Source organism: Symsagittifera roscoffensis, chromosome 9, assembly GCF_963678635.1.
Source record: "Symsagittifera roscoffensis chromosome 9, txSymRosc1.1, whole genome shotgun sequence".
In the NCBI taxonomy this organism is placed as follows: domain Eukaryota; kingdom Metazoa; phylum Xenacoelomorpha; order Acoela; family Convolutidae; genus Symsagittifera; species Symsagittifera roscoffensis.
In genome coordinates this window covers 1,387,370-1,401,276 of record NC_087070.1, presented here as the reverse complement: position 1 = coordinate 1,401,276, position 13,907 = coordinate 1,387,370, and the positions used below count along the sequence as shown (strand labels likewise).

At 43.2% G+C, this 13,907-nt stretch overlaps 2 protein-coding genes across 2 annotated transcripts in view; both read left to right on the top strand.

Annotated features, from left to right (window-relative positions):
- LOC134854592 (uncharacterized) overlaps window positions 1-13,907 on the top strand; it is a 343,397-nt gene that overhangs the window by 297,299 nt on the left and 32,191 nt on the right. The gene's annotated exons all lie outside the window — the stretch shown is intronic.
- On the top strand, window positions 10,067-12,750 carry LOC134854644 (ATP-dependent RNA helicase DDX39A-like). Its single transcript, XM_063870994.1, has 2 exons — window positions 10,067-10,730; window positions 11,886-12,750. Exons 1-2 carry the CDS (start codon window positions 10,083-10,085, stop codon window positions 12,513-12,515), a joined length of 1,278 nt encoding a protein of 425 aa, XP_063727064.1. The 5' UTR covers window positions 10,067-10,082; the 3' UTR covers window positions 12,516-12,750.

The window sequence follows — 13,907 nt, the reverse complement described above, 5'->3', positions numbered from 1 at the left end:
GGGTTGTGGATGTCATCGCTCAGTTTCACACATATTATCCTTTTCACGATTTTCATGTCGTCCTCTGGTAACAGATTCGTTCTCACGTTTGAGTTGCACGATAGTTCCCTAAGTGGCTTTCTTGAAACTGCTATTTTCTCGAGCTCTTCTCCACCTCGTACCTCTTGTATTTCCAGATTGTACGTCCCTGAAGATGGATCTGTCTGTAGTTCCCTGTCGTGCTGTCTCATCTTCTCTTCCGCCAGTATCATGCATAGACTGTCTTGATCTTCACTGCTCTCATCCGAGTCTTCATCCCATTCTTTACGCTCCCCGGACAATTTTCCTTCTCCGGTTTCGTCTCCTTCCATGAATCTGGACCACTCCCCGGACTCTTGATCTAGTCCCAGGTGTTCAATTTCTCCTCTGAATGTCACTTTCTTATCCCTGACTTTTGTTTGCTCCAGAATTTTCTCGGGGATTTTCTCAACTAGTGATCGCACAACTTCCTTGCTATCAGTGGTGCTTTCTTTTGAGATGTCAGTATTGTTCACTGTTTTTTCTCTCCGAAGTATGGTTAGTTCCGGTGCCTCCTGACCTTTCCCTTGGATCACGGGCTTATCATCTGATAGTTTCTCAAGCAACCTCATTAAGTCTTCATCTATTCGGACCGTTCCCTCCTCTACCTGGGTGAGATCATAACCTTTTGCCTTGAGTGTCTCCCTCACGATTTTGGACTTGAGCATTATTCCTATCGGAATCCCACTGCTTTTCTTCAAGATGGTCTTTTCAAGAGTTTCTTTCGGCAATTCGGGATGATCTTCAATCGGTTTGCCTGATTTGTCCAGCCATCTCGTGAGTGGAAGACTGTCGTACGTTTCTTTGTCCATGAAGGAGAAGCCATCTTTGATCTCAGGTCTGTCCGCCTCTCTTTGTTCTTGCCTCTCGTAGAACTCCGTCTTCTTACTCAAGCTGTCAGCATTTTGATGTTTATCTCGTGTTCTGTGCTCAATTATCATGTTGTATCCATCCAAGCGAACTATCCACCTCCCAATATAGCTCTGGTCCATTGAGTACGTTTTCAGCCAGCTTAGTGCTCGGTTGTCGACTCGCAGCTTGAAGGGCTCACTGCCTAGGTATGCTCTGTATTTTTCGACAAAGGTGACCACCGCGAACATCTCTGCTTTCGGTGCTCCGTACTTCATTTCTGTGTCACTTAGGACCTTGCTCCCGTATGCTATTGGTCTCAAGACTGTCTTCCCATTCCATTCTTGTTCTTGATGGAGAATCCCAGAAATAGCGACTACTGACGCGTCCGTGTCTAGCACGTACATCCCCTTCTCTGTCGGCATACCCAGTACTGGTGCCTCACATAGCTCTTTCTTTATTCTCTGGAATGACTCTTCTGCCGCGTTGTTCCACGTGAACTTCTTGCCCTTATGTCTCATTAGTTGTTGCATCGGGTATACCTTGTCCGCATAGCCCTTGATGAATTCTCTATAATAGTTGGCGAAACCCAGGAAGCTCATCAGCTGGTGCTCCGTCTTCGGTGATTTCCAGGTTAGGACTGCTTCCACGGCGTCTGGATCAGGTCTGATGCCGTGCTTATCTACCATCCTTCCCAAGTATTTAATCGAGTCCTTGAGTATCTCGCACTTTGATGGTTTACACTTCAGCCCCGATCTTTTCATGCACGCGAACACCTCGTCAAGCCTCTCGATGTGGTCTTCTAGTGTCGGCGTTGCTATTACCACGTCGTCCACGTAGCACATTACCAGGTTGCCGTACTTCTTCGTCACGCCTATCAACGCGTGTGCCATCAGCCGCTGAAACGTGGCTGTTGCATTGCAGAGTCCAAACGGCATCCGTTTCCATTGAAACAGACCCAACTCGCAGGCGAACCCTGTCTTGTCCCTGTCTTGCTTCCTTAATGGTACCTGCCAAAAGGCCGAGCCTAAATCAAGAGTCGTAAAAAATTTCGCATCACCTAACTTCGAGAGGCTCTCATCAATTCTAGGTATGGGATAGGCATCCTTCACCGTGACGGAGTTCAGGTATCGAAAGTCACAACAAAACCTTAACTGGTCGCCTTTCTTTTTGGCCATCACTACTCCACACGCCCACGGTGACTTGGATGGTTCTATCATGTCATACTCTAGTAACGTTTCGATTTCTTTTCTACACGCGTCCGATTTGTGTGGGGTCATGCGCCTCGCCCCCTCCCTGTGTGGTACCGCGTTTTCCTCAAGTTCAATTTCATGTTCAACAAAATTACAACACCCGATATCCGCCTTATGCCTTGAAAAGACCTCCTCGTTTCGCTCTAGTACGTTCTTGATAGCTTCGAGCTGTTCATCTTTCAGTTTGCCCCTTAAATGTTCAATCTCCGGCAGAACCGGTTTATCAGTTTGCATTTCATCTAGTGTGGGTCGCTCTGGAAAGTTCGAACAGCTCGAAAGCCCATCGTCCGTTTCTGACTTAAGTGATTTGATAAGACCTGAAGAATCTTTTATTCTCTGCAATCGTCTCAAGATACAAATTTTGTCCCTGTGGTTGGGACAATCAATAACTTCATTTTGTTTTGAGTTTTCAATTGTTTCATATCGAGTTTTAACCGGTAAAGCATATCCCAGCTTCCTCCCTCTCTGTATCGTGATCGGTATATCAAGGGTATTCAACAAGACACTGACGCAGAGGCCGCTCTTCGTTATCGAAAATGATCTTCCTAAAACAGCAGCGCTTTGACTATTGGGATTCGGAACTATACACACTTGCTTGTTGTCACTTAGTTCATTATAATTTTTCATCCTCAAGCTTACGATTGCCGCTTCATTAGCTTTTAACCTCACTCTCCTACTCAAGAATACCGGTGCTTTGTTTTCATTCGCCATTATTAAATTTACCGGTTTGATTGCGTACCTCCTATCCGGGTTCCGTATCCTGAACATTGCATTATTTAGATCAATCGTTACGTCGAAATTCCTGATGAAGTCTCTGCCCAAAATGAATTGGTCAGATTCATCTAGGTTTTCTACCACGATGAAGCTCATCCACAGGTTACGTTCCCCCAAATTGAGGGCTATTATCGGCGTCCTGCCCAGCACCCGTAGGGCCCCTTTGTTTGCAGCTGACAGCCGTATTCTCGAGTCTATCAAGTCACCTTTGTCAAAGCCCATCTTTTCCCATGTTTCGATTGGTATGACGCTCAAGACTGCTCCCGTGTCAAGTAATCCACGCAACTGAGTCTTTTTGCCATTTATGTCTAGCACGTGCCCTGTCACGTCTGCTTCCGTCCCGATGTGCATTGCATCTTCTTCAAGCATGGCACAGTGTCCGATCGATCTTACTTTCAACTCTTCTTTCCCTACATAGATTTGTCCAATTAGGTCTTCGTCGCATGTTATCATCGTCTTGGTATAGATGTTGATTCCATCTATATTTAGCATGACCTCGTGTGGACCATAAGCTTCAGTGTACCTATTATCAACACGTACCGATTTGCTGCCCCCTCTCGTGAGTAGTGCCCTGAGCGCTCTAGAAGTCGTTTGTGGACTTATTCCACTCAAGTAGTCTGCATACACGTCAATGTGCATTATCGTATGGTCGCTCGGCTCGCTCAAGTTTCTGGTTACCTCGTGTCCGCCCACTGTGATTATCGACATTATTCTTGCTCCGATTTTCGATATTCCAAAAGGTTTACCTGTCACCATTTTCACGGTGTTACAATTCCCGGTCTTCATTGAGCCCGTTCTAGCCTCTGGTATTGAGTTCGATCCGGTTAATGCTCCGTTAAAATTCTGTCTTTCGATCTCCAACTTTAGTCGTTGCTCTATTTCTTTCGCAGCTAGATCTTGTTTCACTTTGGCAATTGCTTCCGTCGCCGCTTTCTCATAATTTATCTCTAGAGAGCTTCCGGCCGCGGACTCTAACGCACCGCTAACATGTGTCACAGCTTTCACTGTCTTCGTCGGCAATTCGGTGTTTGGTGCCCCCAAGTTCCTAGATTCAAACTCGTTTTGCCTGTTCCGCTGATTCTGCACCGCCGCTAATGCCAACTTATGTTTGGGGTGATTCTGGTCCTTGACCGCTTCCCAGAACAAGGGACAATCCATTCTGAAGTGCCCCTCCTGGTTACAGAAGAAGCATCTGGCGCCTATCTTGATGATTAAGCCGTTATAGTACTCGTGTTCCTCCATCTGGCTCATATCCTCTTCATCCGGTGCATAACCTAGGCTCTTCATGCCTTGTTTGTACGTTGTGCAGTCAGCCACATGATGATCCGCTGACCCGCAGTTCGCGCATGATCTGCGCTTGTCCATATCATCTCTAGGTTTGTACCATGATGACCTCTGGGGTTGGCTTCCCCCTTGCGTGTTCCTGTTTTCGGAATATGAGTACTTCTTAGGTTTCATCAGCATGTATTCTCTTGATTTCTGTCTCATTTCTTCTGGGGTGGGTGCGCTGTCCTTCGACAATGTGTAGTATGTTGCTAACATTGTCCTTAAGTCATCACTTTTCACCCCATCGATGAACTTCGAGGCAATGCTAAAGTTCCGTCTATTTGTCGACTCCTCTGGGTCACTCCTCCTTCTCAAGCTCTCGAGGTCATCTAGGAACCGATCTATTGACTCGTCGTCCCTCTGCCTTCTCTTTTCAAATCGCATCATCGCTTGGTGACCCTTCATGCCTGACCCGAACCGATTCAGCAATATCTCGAAGATCTTGTCCGCGGTGTCGCGTTCTTCCTCCTTCTTTGCGACCACGCATTTTAATGCCGTTCCTTCCAAGTTGCTCAGTATGGCTGTACATGCTTGTCTTTCGTCACTCAAGTTATCTTGTTCTAGATGTAATCTCATCACTTCCACCCAAGTGTCAATGCATCCATCGGAGTCGTCCTTGAATTCTTTTGGCTTCTTGAATGTCTTTCTTGATTTTCCCTCTCTCCTGTCGCTCGAGTCAGTGTTCCTCGTGGCGAAGGCCTCTAGGGTCCTGTTCATCATCTCCCAAGTGCTGGCCCATGTCATAGCATCCGGTCCTGTGTTGCTGTTAGCTGTTGAATCTCCCGGAGCAGTCGTTGTATTCGACGTTCCATTCTTCATTATTGTTTTCGCAGCTGTTGGTGCTATGCTTATCGCATCCCTGGTTAAGGGCAACGGTGTCGATTGTCGTTTGTTCCTTTGTGGTTCTGCAAAGTCAACTCTGGTGCCTTGCGTACGATCCGCTGCCGGTCTTTCTTGTGGAGTAGAACCTCTCAAGATTGCATCCAACTTTGCCTGTATTTCACACGAACTCTCGGCTTGACTCCTGCTCATTGTGTCCATTCTCCTTTCCAGGCTCCCTAATTGGCTGTTGACATCATCATATCGGTTCTTCAACTGTTGCATGTCTGTTTTGATGTTCTTTTCTCGTTCTTCATTGGTGGCTTCTACCTTATCTGACATTTCCTTGAGTCTCTCATCTGTTGCCTTAGCTAGGTTAAAATAACTGTCTAGATACTCGTGCTTGTTGTATCTTATCTCCTTTTTTATCACCTCTCTGTCTTCTTCACTGTGCTTAAGTCTTTTGTCAATCTGATTTAATTTCGCCAACAAGTCACCCAGCTCAATGTTAGTCTCTTCATGGTCAGCTGTCGGTCTCTCTTCGGCCGTAGCCTCTGCTTTAGCTTGTTCCTCTCTTGGATTGGCTTCTGAGGTCTTCGTGCTCACTGTCCCAAACGTTCGTGCTCTTTCTGCTTTTGGTTCTTCAGTCACGTTTTCTTTTGTTTTTATTCCGAACATTATTCCCAATTTTTCCGTAAAAGATGTCCTCTTTACTTGAGAGTCTTCTTTCACCGTTTCTTCGGTGTTGCCTATTGCATCTTCCGCGTCATCTATCGGTGAGAACTCTATGGGTTTCTGGTTCGGTTCCTCTGCATTGGGCATTGGAGTTGACTCTGTCGCCATCTTCCTTGTTTCATCCACACTTTGATCGGGTGTCTCTAGATCAATCTCGATGGTGGGTTCTACTCGCTCCCCTTCCGTGCCCTCTTTCGCCCTGTTCTCCGCTGTACTCCTTGTGCTGACCATGTTAACTGAAAAGTTCGTCTTCGTTATCTTTGGGCCCGTTGATGTCGTTCCGCGCAGCGATGAATTATATTTCGTGTTTGATCCACTTGACCTTTTTTCGAGCACCGGTACCCTACTCCGCCTCATTATTTCTATTTACAACTGCTTCTAATTACAATTTTATTATATACACAATTCTATTCTAAGGGTAAAAAAAATATTTTTTGTGGTAACAAATTCTGTACAACGTGTTAAAAACCTTATCCAATTCTCTTTCTAAAACCTCCGAAAAATTTTCCTTAATTTGGTCTTAACCCTACCTATTTCGATTTGTCTTATTCTGTCTTAAAACGCACTTGTTGTAATTTGACTTCAATTTCTATACCGTCCCAAGACTATTCGTCACTATCACAGTACTCTCCGTTAGTGTCCTAAGACCCTTGTACCAAGACCACTGTTCCAAGACTAGTGTCTCAAGACTACTGTCCCAAGACCAGTGTCCCAAGGCTAGTGTCCCAAGACTACTGTCCCAAGGCTAGTGTCCCAAGGCTAGTGTCCCAAGACTACTGTCCCAAGGGTAGTGTCCCAAGACCAGTGTCCCAAGACTACTGTCCCAAGACTAGTGTCCCAAGGCTAGTGTCCCAAGACTACTGTCCCAAGACTAGTGTCCCAAGGGTAGTGTCCCAAGACCAGTGTCCCAAGGCTGGTGTCCCAAGACTAGTGTCCCAAGACTAGTGTCCCAAGGGTAGTGTCCCAAGACCAGTGTCCCAAGGCTGGTGTCCCAAGACTAGTGTCCCAAGACTAGTGTCCCAAGACCACTGTCCCAAGACTGTCCCAAGACCACTGTCCCAAGACCCTGTCCCAAGACCACTGTCCCAAGACCCCTGTCCCAAGACCCTGTCCCAAGACCACTGTCCCAAGACCCTGTCCCAAGACCCTGTCCCAAGACCCTGTCCCAAGACCACTGTCCCAAGACCACTGTCCCAAGACCCTGTCCCAAGACCACTGTCCCAAGACCCTGTCCCAAGACCCTGTCCCAAGACCACTGTCCCAAGACCACTGTCCCAAGACCCTGTCCCAAGACCACTGTCCCAAGACCCTGTCCCAAGACCACTGTCCCAAGACTGCTCTGTCCCAAGACTTCTTCGGTCTTGTCCCAATACTCGTCACGGAGTGTCTTCCTCGTTGTAGGGTCTTCTTGAACCACCGTACCTTGTACCACCACTCAAGCTCTAGTAAAATTTTCCCAAAAACCCTCTCTTAAAAGCCAAATGCTGACCCCCCTCTTCTTTTTGGTTGTTTCTTTTTCAATGTAGGTGCGCAGGTATCTTGTGATCACCTGTTCGTATAAAACCAAACACAAATCCTCAATAAAATGCAACAAAAATTTTAAGTAAGAAAAATAATAAAAACAGAAAAATGAGCCCACCTAAAATTTAAAGGTGACCAATGTCTACCTTTCGTCTAAAAAAAATGTCTGGTACCTAATTGCCACGCGTTTTCCTCCCCCCACTAGTGATCTTATGGGGTATCACAAAAGCTGTCTATATCCGGTCCCCCCTACCAAACCAACCAGCGTACCAGCCTTAACTCGAGTTGGATTTTGGATCTCCACCTAATATTACCAACGCGTGTTAATTTCTAATGTAACTAAGTCAACGATGTCGACTAATTAGTTACTCTAATTTCCCCCTTTTTGCAATTTACAACCGCCAACCTCTAGCCTAACCAGTCCCCCTTCTAACCTCCCCCCTTTCTAGCCCCCCTTCTTAAGCCTAAAAATTACTTTAAGCGCCGGGTACTAAACCTCTCAAGAGAAAACCGTAGACCTGTTTCCAGGCCTGCTCAAGTAAAAACGTTCCTCAAAACTGGGGGATTTCGCTTATCCAATTTTACACTTATCTCCTATAATGTAATGTGGATTCTAACGATACCCGTTCTGCCCAACTTGAGAACTCGAGAATTGCCAAATCCTTCTTGGCTGCTTTCCCACTCGACTGGTCACCTGTTCCAGTCCAGTCTCCTATTGGTTCAGCCAAGTGTCCCTGAACCACTTTCCCACTCGGCTGGTCACCTCTTCCAGTCAAGTCTCCTATTGGTTCAGCTCAAGTGTCCCTGAACCACTTTCCCACTCGGCTGGTCACCTCTTCCAGTCAAGTCTCCTATTGGTCCAGCTAAGTTCCAAGCTATCTGAAAACCCTTGACAACGCCCCACTTCGGGCACTTTATTCAGTTTACTGGTTTAAATTGCTAGGTTGATCGAAACGATTGAACTTGTAAAACAGTATGGGTATACTATTTAATTAATATAAAGGTTTGATCCAACTAATCTGGTGTCAAAGTCACTGTCTTTTTTCGTTTTATGGTTTTTGTTCCTTTTTCTATTCTTTTTTGGTTTTTGTTTTGCTTTTTGTCTTTTTGCTCGTGTTTTTGTCCCCCTAGTTGCCCCCCTTTACTCGGTTAGCTAAGCCTCGTTCGGAGAGCGTACCAGGAAATTTTCTCGAGTTTTCTTAAAAAGCTATCACGGTACAACCGGAAGGTTTGCACGTTCCTGTCGAACCGTACCGCCGGTACTCTAGAATGGGCATTCAGCCCGAAGCTGTCTCAAGTGGGTTCGACTCCGTAGTCTTGATGTCGTAAACACCCAGGAGCGCCATAAAAACACTATGTAACATTCGTCTACTACAGTCACACATGAGGCTTAAGAAAAATAGGCCCTATAACTATTGGCTCGGGAGTCAGGGACACTATCTCTTGTGTTTTTCCACCTCAAATCAGTCGGAGCCAATTCGGTTCGCTTGTGACATGAGACTACGACCCGCTACTGCTTAAGGCTACTACCAAAATATCCCCCCACTCTAGAATTAAGAACGTCCCCATACTTAGGTCTCTAGATACCCAAAATACATGAACGCCGTTAAAAACCGGGTTGGAACAATCCGTTAAGTTACTTTTTATTAGACAGTGTAACTTTGATCCATTTCAGATGGATCAACCTAAAACTCGCCTTACCTCAACATAACAATCATAAAACACACTCTAGAAATTAAATTAAGTACTCACATTGTAGCACGCTCAAGAACCAGGAAGTAAATAAGTCGGTAAACAACTCAAGAATCAATAAAGTAACTAAGATAAGTTTAATGTCAGTCAGTTTTAACAACAAGAACAAGTTTTTACTCTAGACTGCAGTTTTATGTGGACCATTGGGACACTCAAGCTGTCCACCTTTCCGTCGAAGGTTCACTCTGGTCCAGTTCGAATAATTGTTCTCTCGGGAACACTCTGTCTCCTATTTCAGATAGGACAGCTCTACTCTTGTTCACTATGATGGAAATTGCGAATTGCAATTTCACACTCGTTTTTATCTGACAACTTTCCCGCAATTGTTCTGAAATTGTTCTCATTTCTTTTTCTGAGTTTCAGTTATCGCGAGAAAATCGTGCATGACATGTTCCATTCGAAATTTTGAAAAATTAAATTTCACTCCAAAATCAAGTGTTTTCTGCTCTTCTCAAGGTCAAACTTCCAAATATGACCGACTGGCACATATGCACAGCTTGGTTTGAAAAAAGAACCCGTTCTCGGGGACCCTAAACTTCAAAAAGTCCGGTATAAGATCGTTTTTCAGACATTTTCTCAGAAACTTCAGTCTATGTACAGATACTTGAACTTCAAAATCATTCATAGTTGTAGTGCTTCTGAAAATTCGATAAACTGCGCTGTAAGAGACCATTTAAGATGGTCGAGCACTAGTTTCTATGATTTTTTACTCTTTATTATCAATCGTTAAAATGGTGAGGTGAGAATTGTTGAGCTCTATTTTTTTTACAGGGCACGTGAACGAGCATCACGAGACACAAATCGAACTTAACTCTATCGCTCCAGTTTGTCTATTCAATGTACACTTTTACCGGTTCATCATATAGTTAACACCAGATTAAAAGCTAGCTCAGCGCTACTGGGGTTTTTACCAAATTTACATAAACTCTGGGTTTTCAAAAGCTTAATCTTAAGAAATAAATCTTTTGGCTCTGGTTTCAGATTTCCCTATCAAAAATGTCTGAAGTTGAACTTTTGGATTATGAAGAGGAGGAGACTACCCAGGCGGACACTAAAGACACGAAAAGTCTGAAAGAGGTCAAGGGTATGTACGTGTCTATTCATACATCTGGGTTCCGTGATCTTCTGCTGAAGCCTGAGTTGCTCCGAGCAATCACGGACTGCGGATTCGAACATCCGAGTGAAGTTCAACACGAGTGTATTCCGCAAGCAATTTTGGGAATGGATGTGCTCTGTCAGGCAAAGTCAGGAATGGGTAAAACAGCAGTTTTTGTGCTGGCAACTTTGCAACAATTAGAGGTTACTGAAGGACAAGTTAGCGTGCTGGTTATGTGTCACACCCGTGAACTCGCTTTTCAAATCGCGAAGGAGTATGAGCGATTCTCTAAGTACATGGCAGACATCAAGGTGGCCGTTTTCTTCGGAGGTGTTCCCATCACAAAGGACAAGGAAACTCTGAAGTCAAACTGTCCGTCGGTTGTGGTTGGAACTCCTGGGCGAACTCTGGCGCTTGTGAAGGAGAAGGCTCTAAACTTGAAGAACCTGAAGCATTTCGTTCTCGACGAATGCGACAATATGCTGGAGAAATTGGATATGCGAAGAGATGTGCAAGAGATCTTCAAACAAACCGCGCATCAAAAACAGGTTCGCAAATTTTTGCAACTTAATTTCAAGCTTAAATGTGTATTGCCGGTTATTGTTTCGTTCATTGAAAGTTCGGAGGAATTTTGTATTCGGGTGTGTTATAGTTTTTCTTGTTTGTTTTCCACGAAAAATCAGGTACACCCAATAATCATCGGACTGGGTTGAGTGATATATCATAAGAATGCCCTCGCAGTCGTGATTCGAACCACTATTAAAAAAATTCAAAACATTTTCCCCGTGTCGAGAAAAACCGGATTGAAATTTTTGATTTTTCGTCTAATTTCGAGCGATTAATGCGAGCGAGCAGGCTTACAATAGGTCATTTTCGCTTAATTTAAGCCGTTTACAAAAGCTTATTTACGCTTAATTTTAGTTTGACTCGAGTAAAGTTAGTTTTTAGAGTTTTTTAACGCCATTGTGGGAATCAAAAAACTTCTGCAAAAAATTGAAAGTTTTTGAATTATTTTGGATTTTTTAAACGTTTTTTTTGTCAGTCATTTTACAGAGTCGATGAACTTAGTTCCGACTCCTATATAGGTCGCGATGATTTTTTTCCTGGAAAAGTCTATAATTTATTCAAGCTCAAATACTTGTTCGCGGTTTGATTTTTGATTTCTCATTGCTTGAGTTAGAAGGAAGGCAAACTCAAAAAATTGAACAGCAAAATATACAAGTCACGAGAAACGTGATCGAATTCTAGTTTCCAAAGTGGAATTCATTTTTCAGATTTCCCAACGAATAAAAAAGATTACCTAACGCTCCAGTTTTTCTCAGTTTGAGCTAATTTTATCAAAAAAGTCTTAATCATAAATTATTCTAGAACTTCAAAGATCTTTAAGGCCATCTTTTTTATCTTCGAAAGTTGAGATTGTTTCAAAAAAACAAGTCAATAATTTTTGTTTGCTTGCGTTCAATGACTCTTCCATTTTTTGTGTATGTTTCTTCAAGAATAGTCTGTTTTACAATTTGCCTATTTTATTATGATTGTCGAATATGCCTAAGTTCTAGTATTTTGTTCAGATCCTTTCATCACTTGCGCCGAAAAAAAACGCCACTAATTGAAAAAAAAAATGTAAAAATTTTTTAAGACTGGTCGGAACATTCTGTTCTGTGCTGCTTGTTAGCGTTATGAATCCTTTTTTTCCAATTATACAGGTGATGATGTTCTCCGCGACCTTGGACAACAGCGTCCGAGCAGTGTGCAAGAAATTCATGCAAGACCCTCTTGAGGTCTTTGTTGACGATGACACGAAACTGACCCTGCACTGCTTGCAGCAGCACTATATCAAGCTGAAGGACAATGAAAAAAACCGAAGGCTAATCAGTCTCTTGGACGTACTTGACTTCAACCAGGTCGTCATCTTCGTCAAGTCGGTCCCTCGATGCGTAGCTCTGAACGATCTTCTGATCGAACAGAACTTCCCGTCGATCGCCATCCACCGAGGAATGACTCAGGACCAACGTCTGAGTCACTACAAAGAGTTCAAGGATTTCCAGAAGCGAATCCTTGTCGCTACTAATTTGTTCGGACGAGGAATGGACATCGAGCGAGTGAACATCGTGTTCAACTACGACATGCCGGAAGACAGCAACACTTACCTGCATCGCGTTGCAAGAGCAGGAAGATTCGGAACCAAAGGTCTGGCAGTGACCTTCGTCTCCAGCGATGACGACGCACAGGTGTTGAACAAAGTGCAGGAGCGGTTCGACGTTCAGATCGCAGAACTGCCAGAAGAGCTGGATACTTCGACCTACATGCCAGAGAACCAGGCATCGAAGGATTAGACTGGACGAGACGACTGTACCATACGGAAAGTTGACTACATGTCGTGACTCGACAACCTTCAAAGTTTGTTGTCTGGGCAGTTAAATTTGCATGATACTGTCCGGCTGTTATATTGACGTGTCCAGTTCACCTATTTATGCTCTCGATGTTTTATATCGTTCGTATGGTACCGATTTGTGTTTTAATAGCGAACCCTGAATTTTCTGTTTTTGAATTGACTGTTTTCTTATTTTATTTTTAAGCCGTTATGTTGAACAAAAATGGAAATCTTTACTAGGCAGCCTCTTGATGCTGAGGTTAATCGTTGTTGCAATTTTTGACAAAACCGAGATGTTTTAAAGTCTGTACATTAGTTCAACCAAAATATAGAGCTGCATACCTTTCACATTTTTCATGTTCAGCTTTTTGGCGTTGTTTTTAAGAGTGAAATGAACATTTAGTTCCTTTAGTATTTTTTTTACATGCAAATAGCAAATCGGGTAATACATGTAATCAAATCGGGTACTAGATTTTTTTGCCTTTAAACAACATGATCAGTGTTTCACTTTTTACAAGCGTAGTGTAGTGTCAGTTTATGAAGTCCACTTTTTTCTAAGCCAAGTCGCAAATTAGGTGACAATTATACAGCAATTGCATTATATCTGGTTTACTTTTGATGCATTAGTATCATATCTTTATGTCAGGTTAATTGGTGGCTAGTGTTTGAAGATTTTCATGCGACCATGGCGAAGATATTAGTATATGTGAATCTTAATCTCGAGGTGGTGGGTTCGATTCCGGCGCAGCAGAATTTTTATTGTTTTTTTTCTCTCTTTTTTTTTACTCTTTAGAGATACTTTTTGCCGTTTTTTCTATTTTGTTTGCGAAGTGCAGCTTCGCCACTGTGTAAAATCAAAGTTCATTTATCTAATAGTTTTGATCTCTAAAACTCAAAGTTCGTTGTCATTACTAAGCATTTAGGTCATTTTTCTATCGGATGTTTGTGCGCAAGCAAAAACCGCTCTTCAATAAAAGCTGAAATATTATCACTTTTTCATAAACATCGAGGTTGCCTGCAAAATAAATAAAAATTAACAATGGAGACACTTTCACCTTAAATGATAAAAGAAATATTCGGTCTTAGAAATGAAAAAAAAATGGGGAAATTTATTCAAAATGTTTTAAAAAATGCGCTTCAAGAGTTTCGTTATTGGAAGGAACATCACATGCGGAGTTGAAACATAAACTTCTATTATATTATAATGCCTTTTTTCACGCTGTTGGTGTAGCATATTTTGATCTCCAATTAGGAAATAATGGTTTACGTGGTATTGTTATGTGAGTTGATGGATTAAAATCAATTGAATAGACTGAGGTTTCTGAATTGATATGAGCACTTGATTTATTGACTA

Coding starts and splice junctions, on each gene's coding strand:
- LOC134854644 (XM_063870994.1), top strand. CDS start 10,083: ATGTCTGAAGTTGAACTTTTGGATTATGAAGAGGAGGAGACTACCCAG. Junction 10,731..11,885: donor AAACCGCGCATCAAAAACAG/GTTCGCAAATTT, acceptor CCAATTATACAG/GTGATGATGTTCTCCGCGAC.